This window comes from Arachis hypogaea, chromosome 16, assembly GCF_003086295.3.
Source record: "Arachis hypogaea cultivar Tifrunner chromosome 16, arahy.Tifrunner.gnm2.J5K5, whole genome shotgun sequence".
Classification (NCBI taxonomy): domain Eukaryota; kingdom Viridiplantae; phylum Streptophyta; class Magnoliopsida; order Fabales; family Fabaceae; genus Arachis; species Arachis hypogaea.
In genome coordinates, this window is record NC_092051.1 from 105,224,834 (window position 1) to 105,239,318 (window position 14,485).

At 29.0% G+C, this 14,485-nt stretch overlaps 1 protein-coding gene across 2 annotated transcripts; it reads right to left on the reverse strand.

Moving 5' to 3' along the window:
* Positions 1 to 548: 548 nt before the first annotated feature.
* LOC112754597 (putative HVA22-like protein g) lies at positions 549 to 4,795 on the reverse strand. 2 transcript variants are annotated; one of them, XM_025802282.3, is made up of 7 exons: positions 4,411 to 4,795; positions 4,230 to 4,280; positions 4,032 to 4,130; positions 3,441 to 3,497; positions 3,273 to 3,336; positions 2,924 to 3,148; positions 549 to 1,090 (listed from the first exon to the last, which is right to left on the reverse strand). In XM_025802282.3, exons 2-7 carry the CDS (start codon positions 4,259 to 4,261, stop codon positions 815 to 817), a joined length of 753 nt encoding a protein of 250 aa, XP_025658067.1. In that variant the 5' UTR covers positions 4,262 to 4,280; positions 4,411 to 4,795; the 3' UTR covers positions 549 to 814. The 2 variants fall into 2 exon arrangements, with proteins under 2 accessions (XP_025658067.1, XP_072077022.1); XM_072220921.1 differs by lacking the exon at positions 4,411 to 4,795 and having other exon boundaries at positions 4,230 to 4,403.
* Between the last annotated feature and the right edge of the window lie 9,690 nt (positions 4,796 to 14,485).

Sequence of the window (14,485 nt, forward strand, 5' to 3'; positions counted from 1 at the left end):
TCCTCCGCCGCTTCTCCGCCTGTCTCGGCTCCCTCTTCCGCCGCATCGCCAAAATCTTTGACCGTATACTCCTTGCTTTCAGAAGCTTACTAAGCAAAACATCATAACGCTTCAATCTCAGAAGCCCAGTAAGCCCATGCTTCAGGATACCAATCTAAATATTTGTTTTGCCAGTAAAATTTCAATTTTGTTTTTTCAGGTTTTTAAGTGTGATTCATTATAATTATTTACTTTTAAAATGTTTTATTTAATCTTTGAAATTAAGTTTTATAATTCAATTTAATCCTTTTACAATATAATATTTGTAAAGGGACTAAGTTGAATCACCAAATATAATCTCAGGATTAAATTAAACATTTTAAAAAATGTAAAAGTAAATTGAATCATAAACAAAATTGAAGATTTACTCCTTGTTTTGCTTTTTTCTATGCTTGAAAAATAGCATATGTAGCTTGGTCTGTACAATTTTTATTTTATTCTTTTTCTTTTTTTAAATTTGGCAAGCGGTGGCTCTCAATTGTTGTGGCCTCCAAGCGTAAAGAATAAAAGAAATGAAAAGAATAATCAATTGATGTATGTGGTTGTTCCAAGAAAGAAAAGAAGAAACAATCTATTCAGTACATATGTTACAACCAGACATTACATGAATGTGAATGCTATAAGTTAATTCCAATTTCCCTTTGTGCCGGGCTTAATGTGAGTGAGGTATGTACACGGGGTTACAGTTCTAGACTGATGGGCTTTTTGTGCTCACCGTTCCCAGTTTTCGTTTGAAGCTTCTGTAATATTCCCTAGTGTTGGCTTTTTTTAGGGTCTAACTCTTACGCAAGCGTCGTAGCTTCTCGAAGACTCCACCGGGTTTGTCATTTTCGTCAGGCCCCCATGGCTCCTCCTCATGCAAGAAACCCGTTTGGGGATCTAAATGGAAATTCACTGGCCTGGCATTGTGCGCGTCCGAAACATTACGGCGCGTTAATTTGCTGTGCCCTGAACCTGAACCTGAGCCATTCATGTTGCCGTTTTCAAATAGAGCCTCACGCAATGAAGGCAATGGTGGTGCACTTGGAGCTGCAATCTCATTACCCCTTTTCTGCAATGTAACACCATAATATTACTTACTATCCTCAACAACGCCACTAACTAATTGTATTTACGTTATGACATTGAATTGCAATAGAGAATACATAGAGAACTAATTTTTGGTTAGTCAATCAAGGTGGAGCTGAAGCTTTTATTTGGAGGAGACCAACATCAAAAATATAACTTAGCAGGAGAAGAGAGGACTAAACTGTAAAATAAAAAATTTTATATATAAAAATTATCAAGTTGAGGGTCATCCCCCTCCTTTTTTTCTTTAATCAATATTAGTCAGTTTTATAGTTTAGGATTTGTATAATTTATAATGTAAATTAAGAGTTTATGATATAAAATTTAGAATTTAAAATAAGCAAAATTATTTTTAAAAAATTGTCTAATATTTATTAAAAAATGTTAATTCTTTAACATCATTATTGCAATACTAGTATCTTTTAAAATTACTTATTATGCCACAACAAATTTACAGTATTAAACTACTTTTACAAAAATGTCATAAAGAACAAAAGTCTCTTTTGACTAAGAAGATCAGGATTTTTGTAGTTAAAAAAAATTAAATAAAGAATTTTTTAATTATTATTTTCATATAAAAAAATTTAATTTTACTAATAATTAATTTTAACATTTATTTTCTAAAATTTAAAAAAAATTAATGTATATACTTTTATATTTGATTAGTGTTAAGTCTATTGCACAAATAGAAATAATTAACTTTTATGCTTACTATTTAAAAATAATATTTTTTTCTATATATATAAAAATATAATTAGATATTATCATAATTGATAGTTATAAGATTAACTCAAATTTACTTTTTTAAAAACAATTGAATCTTGATTCTAACTTTTAATCATAACATTAGTATTTTTTTTTAAATTATATATAATAAATATTTAAAAAAAAGTGAAAATATAAATTAAAAAGATAAACAATAAAAATTTAAAACTAAATAAAAATATGTATATAATAATAATTTTTATTTAAATTATATTATATTGTTAATTTTATTTTTATAAAACAGAAAAGCAGAAAAAAATAGAGAAATAAATGAAAAAAAAGAGAGGAGATAAAAAAAATGAGAGCAAGTTTATTAATTTTGGAAATTAAAAAAATTTTATTTTAATTATAATTAAAAAATATCTGATAACACATTTTGATTTATCAAATTATTAATATAAAATATAAATTATAAATTATAAATTATATATAGAAGGAGAATAATAGAGAGAAATAGAAAAAAAGAGAGGCATAAAAAAGAGGTTTACTAATTTAGTAATTTTAGAAGAAAATATTTTCTCTAAATTTTAATAAGACAATATCATGTGACACATTTTAGTTAAATAATTAGTTAGTAATATATAAATATAATATATAATATAATTATATTTTAATTTTAATTTTTAATTTAATTTCAATACAATTAGATAATGTCATGTTGTATGTTTTTATTGTCAAATTTGTAATTAATTAATGATACATAAAAGAGATAAAATAAGTGAAGGAATGAGAGAGACAAAAAAAAGAAGAGAGAAGAGGAGAGAACTCTTTAATTTAAAAAAAAAAAGATTTGATTTCAATTGTAACAATAGAGTGATGTGACACATTTTGATTATAAAATTAATAATATAATATAATAGATAAGTTGTTCATTTTAATAGAGATTTCAAGTCCTTTGATAGTGATCCAGTAAACCATTCAAATTCATTTTTTAAATGGTTATTTTTGCTAATGGGACCATATCTAATTAAACGAATGAACACGTAATCAAAATTAAATCCTTTAATCAAATAGTAATCTCTCGCTACTTGACTTGAAAGGGAAAATTCACCTTATTCTTTTTAGTGTCGGGTTTGCCGGAAAATTTTGCGGATTGGCCAGCCAAGTAGTCGAGAACCTGCCAAAATGCAGTTTGCCCCAATTCAGTGCAGTTTTTCCAGTAAAAAATGGCCAAATTCCATGCCCTAACTCTCCATTCTTGAAATGTTTTGTCAATGTCGTTTTCATGTCTTGACACATAAGGCCGCAACACAAAATTATACACATATCCCGTTCCCTGCATTAACCGACATTTACATTATATCCAATTATATCAACTATGAACTTCACCTTTCTTAATCATTTATATTAAATAAAAATAAATAAATGAATAAAAAGAGTTGCCAAATGAGTCATTGTACCTTAGTCTTAGGATACCATAGGTAGATAAAAAGTGCAAGCTTCAGCTCATCGTACAATGGAAACCTTCATAAATATAACGCGTTATTGCTAATCTAATGCAAAATTATAAATCATAATTCAACAATATGAAAATTAAAAATAAAAAAGTTAAACACTATTACACTAACCATCCAACAACTACATCTGCAAGTTTTTCCAGCACAGTAAACATTGCAACAATGATCCTGCAAAATTGATGGTGCAAAAGGGGCATAAATTATAGGTACCAACTACAAAAAGAAAAATACCAACAATTACATGTCCACATTCGATTACTCATCAACATGAATATTTGCAAAGTATCAAACTATGATTAGAAGAGATAAGACGTGTTCCCCAATTTTCGCCTTTTTAAATCCCTTTTCTCTGTTATTCTTTATCTCTTGCTTGCAAGAAAAGGCTTCTAACTTCTAAGACACTTGTTTGTATCATACCAATTACAAAATTGGTACAAGGCCTAACATGCTACGCAAATCCATGATGGTGCACATGGTCTATCCTTCTTTTTAAAGATATTAAATCCCCTTTGAATATTACAAAAGAAGATCCCTTCTATAGGGCTTTATTTTTTTAATAATTAAGGCTTATACCCACTTCTTCTCCACTACAACCAATCCTGTCATTATTATCCCTAACCTTGTAAATTATATAATAATGATGATATCAGTAACTCGTGAATTATAACAACCATTTCAGAAGGGTAAGGTAGGTTGTAATACCAGTATTGGCACCAGAATCGAAGTTCCTCGTTGTCAACCCTGTTCTTCTCCACAGTTTTGTAGCATTCAAATCCAGGATATGCATACCCCAGAAGCAATCTTCAATCCAAAACAAATACAAGATATTAGTAACAATAATAATAATCATAAAGATATAAACTGAAAACAGAGCAAGAAACAACATATGTATGTACTTACATAAGACACCTTGTAAGGAAATCCCCCAACATAATCAAATAGAAACTAACTCTGAAACAAAAAGCAAGCAATTCCGAATCGTCAACGGAGCTTTGTCTGAGAACTTAGAAAAACAAAGATTCTTGTGCTAATAACTATAATGATATCTTCTCCAAAAGAAAAACAAAGAAAGAAACATTACCTGTGGCTTTATACAAACCCACGACTGGGTTCACGTTTTGACAGAGTCAGAGGAAAATCGAAGTTGAAACCGCAACCGCCAAAGAAAATGGACTTGGTTGAGACTTTTAAACACCCTTTGGAGAATGGGATGGGGCCGTTTGATTAAATTAAATTATTTTAATTCTGCAGGAGAAAGAATCACGCGGTGATGATGCTATTGCTAACTCTGAAGCACAATGATGATGAAGAAGCTCTTGGATTCGAGACACCAAAAACATTGACACATGCCATATTTATTGGAACAAAAGACATGTATATACGCGACCCCACCATCAAAATGTTTTTTCGCTTTAACTTTAATTTAAGAATTTTACTTTTTTTTTTTTTTTTTTGGATAGGTTATCGTCAAAACAGAAATTTAAGACTGACATTTAAGTATTTGACGGAATATTATTTTCAGAGAACAAATGTTATTTTAATAGTTTAACGATTAATAACTAAAATTCAATTATCTAAATTATCTTTTTAAATTTCGTCAGTATTTAATAATTAAAGATAACTTAGATAATTTATTTTTTGCTTAGTTACCAAGTTACTTTTAATTGTTAAAAGTAATACTTTTTCTTTGATACTATATGAAAATACACAATCAGAAATATGGTACCATTTGTGGTAAAATAAATAAAAAATATAATAAATATAAAATAAAAATGTGTAAATAAAAAATTTTAATATTAATATAATTAACTCAATAAAGATGACTTATATAATATATGCAGTAACGTAAAGAGAGAGAAAAATTATTAATAGTGTATAAAGAGAGAGGAAAATATTTTATTATTGTGTGTTGTGTGTTTTGTTTGAGGCTAAGCCTTATACATGTACGAAGTTTTGAATTTTTAAACTTCTTTAAATATTGTTTCATTGAGAAACTGAGCCGTCCATATATTAATAGGCATCCAACTTAGCTCTTATCACAATATTCCTTCTTGGATGACTATTTAGAATTATTCCTCGTTAAAACCTTATTAAAGAAAAATCCAATGGAAAAAAAATTTTAGTGAAGAAAAAAGAGTACAATATCACTTCCTTTGTGATGGGGACTGCCTCATTAAAAACTTTGTCAAGAAAAACCCAATGAGAAAAAAACCTGACCAATGAAAAAAGAGTACAGTCTCCCCCTCTTATCGACATCATTTAATGTCTCGAAATCGGCGCATCCTAATCTCATGTACCAATCTTTCAAAGGAGGATTTTGGGAGTGACTTTGTAAATAAATCTGCTAGATTATCATTTGAGCGGATTTATTGGATATCAATTGTCCCTTGATTTTGAAGATCATGAGTGAAGAAGAATTTGGGAGAAATATGCTTTGTTCTATCGCCTTTGATATATCCGCCTTTAAGTTGAGCAATACATGTTGTATTATCTTCAAACAGGACAGTTGGAGCTATCTTATGAATAATCAGTCCACATGATGACAGAATATATTGGATCAAACTCCTGAGACAAAAACACTCGCGACTAGCTTCATGTATCGCTAGTATTTCACCATGATTAGAGGATGTTGCCGCAATCGTCTGTTTTGTGGACTTCCATTATATAGTTGTACCACCATATGTGAATAGGTATCCTGTTTGAGATCTCTCTTTATGTGGATCAGACAAGTATCCAGCATCTGCATAGCCAACTAATTGTGACTTGGATCCATATAGATAAAACAATCCCATATCAACCGTTCCATGAAGATATTGAAAGATTTGTTTGATTCTACTCCAATGTCTTTTGGTTGGAGAGGAACTATATCTTGCTAGTAAGTTCACAGAAAATGATATATTGGGTCGTGTGTTATTAGCAAGATACATTAGTGCTCCAATGGCACTAAGATATGATACTTCAGGATCAAGGATATCTTTATTTTCTTCTTTAAGACGGAATTGATCATTTTTCACCTCCAAAGACCTTATGATCATTGGGGTACTCAAGGGATGTGATTTATCCATATAAAATCTCTTCAAGATCTTTTCTGTGTATGTTGTTTGATGAATAAAGATCCCATTTTTTGTATGCTCGATCTGCAGGCCGAGACAAAATTTAGTCTTTCCAAGATCTTTCATCTCAAACTTTTCTTTTAGAGCGTTTATAGTTGTTGGAATCTCTTCAAGAATTCCAATGATATTTAAATCATCAACGTACATAGCAATTATAATGAATCCAGATGCAGATTTCTTTATGAAAACACACAGGCAGATATCATTATTCTTGAATTCGTTTTTGGCCAGATACTCAGTAAGACGATTATACCACATTCGTCTAGATTGCTTTATACCATATAAAGATCTTTGCAATTTAACTGAGTATAATCCTTGTGAATATTCATTGGATGGTTTAGATATCTTTAGTCTTTCAAGGACTTTCATATAGATATCACGATCTAATGATCCGTATTAATAGGCTGTTATCACATCCATTAAATGCATATATAGTTTATGATATGTGGATAAATTGACCAAATAACGCAATGTTATTGCATCCACTACAGGGAATATGTTTCTTCATAATCTATACCAGGTCTTTGTGAAAAACCTTGTGCTACAAGTCGATCTTTGTAGCGTACAACTTCATTTTTCTCATTTCGTTTTCTCACAAATACCCATCGGTATCCAATAGATTTTACATCTTCTGGTGTACGGACTATAGGTCTAAAGACTTCACGTTTTGCAAGTGAGTCTAATTCAGCCTTCATGACTTCTTTCCATTTTGGCCAATCATTCCTTTGTCGACATTCTTTTGCTGATCTTGGCTCAAGATCCTTACTTTCATGCATGATATTCAATGCTACATTATATGCAAATATTTCATTGATAATTGTCTTATTTCGGTCTCATTTTTCTCCTGTAAAGACATAATTTATCAAGATCTCGTCATTTTCACAATTTTCAGGTACCTGAACGTCTTTTGGCGTTAAAACTATATTAGAATTTTGGACAACTGTAGATGTCTTTACTATGTCTTTTTCAATAGGAATAGTATTTACCTCTTTTCTTTTTCGAGGATTTTTATTTTTGGAACTAACAGGCCTGCCACGCTTCTGGCGTGTATTTGCTTTGGTGGCAATTTGTCCAACTAGGACATTAATTCGCATTGGGGCATTTTTCGCTGGTATATAAAATTTGGTTATCCTCTTTGTATCAGAAAATGCATCAGGCAATTCATTTGTTATTCTTTACAAATGTATAATATTTTGAACTTCTAGTTCATATTGCCCTGATCGAGGATCCAAATGCATCAAGGACGATGCATTCAAATTAAGTTTCTTTTCAGGAAGCTTATTCTCTCCCCCTAATGTTGAAAATTTTGATTCATCAAAATGACAATCCGCAAATTGGGCTTTAAATACATCCACAGTTTGTATCTCAAGATACCTTACTATAAAGGGAGAATCATATCCAACATATATCCCCAATTTTCTTTGGAGACCCATTTTGGTGCGAGAAGGTGGTGCACTGAAAACATATATCACACACCCAAATATTCTTAAATGGAAAACATTTGGCTGCTGGCCAAAAACTAATTGCATAGGAGAGAACTGATAGTAACTCGTTGGCCTCAAACGAATATGTGCTGTAACATGTAAAATAGCATGCCCCTAAACCGAGGTTAGGAGATTTGTTCTCATTAGTAAGGGTCTAGCAATTAATTGGAGGTGTTTAATAAGTGATTCTGCTAACCCATTTTGTGTGTGAACATGAGCTATTGGATGTTCAATACTTATTCCATTAGCCATACAATAAGCATCAAAGGTTTGGGAAGTAAATTCACCAGCATTACCCAGACGAATTGCTTTGATTGGATTTTCTGGAAATTGTGCTTTTAATCGAATAATTTGAGCAAGTAATCTCGCAAACGCCAGGTTGCGAGAAGACAATAAGCACACATGTGACTATTTCGAAGATACGTCTATTAGGACTATAAAATATCTAAAAGATCCACATGGTGGATGAATAGGTCTATATATATCGCCTTGAATCCTTTCTAGAAATTCAGGGGACTCAAATCCAACCTTTACTGGTGATGGACTTAAAATTAACTTTTTCTAAGAACATGCAGCACAACAAAATTCACTAGATTTAAGAATCTTTTGGTTCTTTAGTGAATGTCCATGGGAGTTTTCAATAATTCTCTGCATCATGGTTGTTCCCGGATGACCCAATCGGTCGCACCAAGTTATGAATTCATTTGGGTTAGTAAACTTTTGGTTTACAATAACCTGTGATTCAATTGTACTAATCTTGGTATAATATAACCTAGATGAGAGTGAGAATAACTTTTCTAATATAACCTTTTTGTTTAAATAATGAGTTGTGATACATAAGTACTCATGATTTCCCTCATTCATTGTTTCAATATGATATCCATTTCGGCGAATATCTTTGAAACTCAACAAGTTTCTTAGAGACTTGGTAGACAATAGTGCATTATTTATTATAAATTTTGTTCCTCCAGAAAACAAAATTATAGTTCTTCCGGAGCCTTCTATCACATTGCTTGAGCCAATAATAGTATTAACATATTCTTCTTTTGGCACAAGATGGGTAAAATATATATCACTTTTGAGAATGGTGTGCAAACTTGCACTATCCGTAAGGCGAACATCTTCACTATATGTCCTTGTGATTCTCTTCAAAGACAAATAATAATAAAATGAGTAGAAAAATTGTACGTAGTAAAATTATTTTCTCAATTAAAAATATTTTTCTAAGAAGTATAGTATATAATAAAATTTTTATTATTATTAACTTAGCACATTCGGTAATTTTAAAATTCGTAAATATTTTATTATACATCATACTTAAAATTCAGATACATAGAAAATAAAACTTAACAAAAAGTTTCTTACATTCTTTATTTATATAAATACTTAACAATCTCACATATTAAACTATTCCATCATTGATCAAATTACCAATATTTCCTTCAGGATCCTCAAAGAAATTAGATACATCATAATGAGTGGTGTAATTTTCAGCATCATTTGAAACAAAATTTGTTTCCTTTCCTTTGTCACCCTTTTTCAAAGATGCTTGATAAAGATCAACTAGGTGCCTTGGGGTACGATAGGTACACGACCAATGGCCCTTTCCACCACAACGGAAACACTTATCCTCTGCTGATTTATTTTGCCCAATATTTCTTTCTTTATCCAACTTCTGGTGAGATCATTTCTTATGAACATAATTCTTTTTCCTTCCATAATTTTTCTTGCTACTAAAACCTTGTCTTTTACCTCTTTTGGGATAATGATTTGCCGCATTTACTTCAGGAAATGGGGCGGCGCCAGCTGGGCACGCTTCATGATTTTTTAAAAGCAACTCATTGTTGCGTTCAGCAACAAGAAGGCAAGAAATTAAGTCAGAATATTTTTTAAATCCTTTTTCTCGATACTATTGCTACAGGAGCACATTCGAGACATGGAAGGTTGAGAAAGTTTTCTCTAACATATCATTATCAGTTATCTTTCTTCCACATAATTTCATTTGTGAGGTGATTCGAAACATTGCTGAATTATATTCATTTATGGATTTAAAATCCTGTAGACGCAAGTTCGTCCATTCATATCGGGTTTGAGGAAGTATCACCGTTTTTTTATGATTGTACCTTTCTTCAAGATCTTTCCGTAGATCTGCAGGATCTTTAATGTGAGATATTCATTTTTCAATCCTTCGTCAAGATGACAACGAAGAAAAATCATGGCTTTGGCTTTATCCTTCTGGGATGCATTATTTTCAACCTTAATGGTATCTCCAGAATCCATTGAATCAAGATGGATTTCAATATCTAGTATCTATGATAAATAGTTGTTTCCAAATATATTAAGAGTATTAAATTTAAGATGAGAAAGCTTCGACATAATGAAAATTTGTTATCTGAGTCTTCCTAAAATTTGATTAGAGTCTCGTACTGATAATGTGTTGTAAAATAAATAAGGAAAATATAATAAATATAAAATAAAGATGTATAAATAGAATATTCTAATATTAATATAATTAACTCAATAAAGATGGCTCATATATTATATACAATAACGTAAAAAGAGAGAAAGAAATTATTAGTAGTGTATAAAAAAAAGAATATTTTATTACTGTGTGTTGTGTGTTTTGTCTGAGGCTAAGCCTCTATTTATACATGTATAAAACTTTAAATTTTCAAACTTCGTTAAATATTGTTTCATTGAGAAATTGAACCCGCTTGTATATTAACAGACATTCAACTCAGCTCTCATCACAACAATATTTTCTTTTTCCATTTCTTTGTCATCATTATGTGGTATATCCAGCAACCTTTATTTTTTGATATTATACTTTTATTTGATTAACTAACTAGTCTTTTATTTTCTTGGTCAAGAATAAAGAGGCTTTATCAAAGAAAACCCTAACATCACTTATATTTTATTATTATTTGCTAGTAATTATTGAAAAGAGAAAAAAATTACCATTGAAAAAATCGAATAAACATTTAAATTGGTTATTAAAAAATTTTGGATAAAATATTTTAGTTTTTAACAATTTTTTATTAATTTAAAAGTATGAAGAAGATGGTTTCTCTGTATAAAGAATTAATTTATCTTATATTGGTATTTTTTATGGATTTAATTATTTTATAAAAAAATTATTTTGATTTTTTGTCTAATATATATATATATATATATATATGGGTAAAAAACCCAAATGAGCCCAGAAGAGCTCATTTTTACTTAAATCCGCCAAAACAAATTTTGATACATCAATCCACCAGAACACATTTTTATATAATTCGAATCAATAGGATTCGAATCAGCTTTGCACATAATTCGAATTGAATCAATTCGAATTATGACCAAATACTCTTTCCACGTAGTTCGAATCAATTAGATTCGAATTAAGCATACAAGGTTCGAATTATATCAATTCAAATTACATAGAGCACGTGGTTTAGGGAAGTTCGAATCGAGTTGATTCGAATTACTTTCATATTGCAATTCAAAATAATTCGAAATGTATCAAAGTCTTTAAAAAATATTTTTATAAAAAAATTTTAAAAATATAAATTAAAAAAATAAGTATTTTTTATTAAAAAATTTAAAATGCAGAATGTAATTACTAAAACATAGTTAGGTAAGTCATTATTATTATTTTATATAATAATATAAATATTAAATATGTTAATATTAAAAAATAAATGATTTTTAAAAAATAGATATAGTGGTAATTATATAAAATCTAATTTAAAAGATACAAAGACTCGAGAGTATAATATTAAATTGGTTTAGTAAAAAATATTAGTAAGCTAAATAATTAAGACATAAATTTATTACATAATAAAAAATAAGTGAATTCTACTCTACCATTTCTAAAATAAAGGGTAAATTACCCCTTGTGACATATACCGTGATTATTCATAAATTATTCTTCTACCAGAGTTTCAAGATTTACATTATCTTCTCTTTTTTTTTCAATTGATGCGATGTTTCTCTTGAAACTTGATAGTAGTGTCATTTTCATAATCTGCACCAAATACACCTCTTCTTCTCCAATTTTAAAACCATAATTCCTCTCAAATCCAATCACCATTTCCAATAAATTAGGTTAGAATTTTGAATTTGTTCGTATGCTTTCAATCTCCCATTTCAACGAGCACATCTATTAATTTTTCAGCTCTTAAAATTCAGTCAGATCAACAATGATATTCCTCTTCAGATAACCAACCCTCGTACCCTTTTATAACTATATAACAAAAACAAACCAAAATATTAGTTAATCATAAAAACAATGAGTCAATAATTATCATCTTAGGATTTTTATTATCTGAATAATAATTGAAAAATAATTTAAGAGCAATTAAAGATAAAAAAATAAAATAAAGTACCTTGGTGTCTCTTTTCACACACCAATTACTATCATTTTTAACTAATATATCACAAATTTCTATCAGTTTTTGAGCTCTCTCGTTTTTAGGATTTTCTAGCGACCGTATTAGAGATATCAATTAAATTTGACGATCTCATTCGAACTTTGAAACTCTGGTTGAAAGATAAATTATCAATAATCACTGTATATGCCACAAAGGATAATTACTTTGAATTACAATATGAAAGTAATTCGAATCAACTCGACTCGAACTCCCCTAAGCCACGTGCTCTATGTAATTCGAATTGATATAATTCGAACCTTGCATGCCTAATTCGAATCTAATTGATTCGAACTACGTGGGAAGAGTATTTGGTCATAATTCGAATTGAATCAATTCGAATTATGTGCAAAGTTAATTCGAATCCTATTGATTCGAATTATATAAAAATGTGTTCTAGTGGATTGATGTATTAAAATTTGTTTTGGCGGATTTGGGTAAAAATGAGCTCCCCTTGGCTCATTTGAGTTTTTTACCCTATATATATATTAAAATTTTTGTTAGAAATAAAAAATACCATTTTAAAATTTGTTAAAAATCAATTTAAATGTTTACTCACAAAGATTTTAATATACTATTTTATAATAATAGATAATTATTTATACTAATTTAATACTTTCTTGTAATTGTATAATAATAATAATTTTGATCTTTCTATCGTTGATCCATTAACTCTGATTTTCTTTCAATTGCATCATCTCCAAAGTCTCTCTTTGTGTTATAATATTGAAAATTAAACTCTAATTAATATTTAAAGAAGAAAAAGTTAAAATAAATGAAATTAAAAAAGAGAATATATTTAGCGGGTTTTCTTAGCATATACGCTTGTCTTCCATTTTATACGCAACCGCCTCGGAACCTTAACCGGATCAACTGTTTTGGCAGTTAGACAAGAAGCACTCATCATCATCATCAACATAGAGGAGCCCATTTTCGTCATTTCATGTGATTTATCCATTTATGTTGATTACATATGGTAATCACAATTGAATATTTGTATTTTATGCTCAAAAGAAGGAGAAAATATATATTAGCGAAAATAATTAGTTAAAGAATTAAATTTTAATGTATTTTAATGTAAAACAGTTTTATAAATATATCTAATTATGTAATATTATATATATCAGTAAAAAAAAATCATTTAAAAGAATAGATGAGATTCATTAATTATATAAAATATTTTATACGGTTAATATATTAAAATTAATCTCATTAAAAAATTATTCTGCATATTTAAAGTATTTATCCGAATCCAATTTAAAAATTATAGATATTAATTCGATCTGCAAGATTATCGGATTAGATAATCAGACTCGATCTGCAAACTAATAGAATCGCATTACGGATTTTAATTAGATTTCCACGTATCTTGATAAGCATATCCACAATATATATATATATATATATATATATATATATATATATATATATATATATATATATAAAATTGACAATATATAAAAAGTGTTTATTTAACAAAGGACATTTTAGTAAAAACGAATAAAAATAAGAGGTGTTTATAAATATATGAAAGTGACAATATATCAACTTTTTAATTAATGTTTAGTATTATTAGTAACCTAAAACTTAATAGGAGCGAACTAGGCAAACCTTACCTATAAAATATAGTTCGAAATCTGAAAAAATGTCTCTTGTTAACTATTTTAGGTCTAAAATATTTAAGTGTTGTGATACCACCTATCTTTTCAGGAAATAGAAAATAATTAACCTGATGAACTTGTTAATGAACTATGGTTGGTGAGCTAACCACGAATTGTAAGAAAATTGTTTACTGGTTCTTATCCTTATTGGTTTGTATTTCATGACTGGACATGAAATTCGGCCATCTTCAATTCGTCAAGAGCAATGTGTAACAAACGAATCGGACAGATTTTTTGAATTTTATTATAGGGTTTTATTACGTGTATACTAAAATCAGCAACAAAAATTTATTATCAGTATAAAATATATACTAAAATATGAATACACTATGAAAATAAATTAAACCACATATATATTTATACATAAATACATTGATAATTAGTTTTAGTGGCTGATTTTAGTGTACAAATAATATTTTTCTATTATATTTGATAATGATGCCAGTAACTCTCACTTGATGATGTATCGTTGGTCACTAAAACGAA

Bases quoted from the DNA above. Each gene is read 5' to 3' on its own strand.
- LOC112754597 (XM_025802282.3), bottom strand. From the start codon at position 4,261: ATGTTGGGGGATTTCCTTACAAGGTGTCTTAT. The intron at 4,131-4,229 runs GTAAGTACATAC...TTTGGATTGAAG, and splicing joins TTCCTTACAAGGTGTCTTAT to ATTGCTTCTGGGGTATGCAT. The intron at 3,149-3,272 runs GTACAATGACTC...CGGTTAATGCAG, and splicing joins TATGGTATCCTAAGACTAAG to GGAACGGGATATGTGTATAA.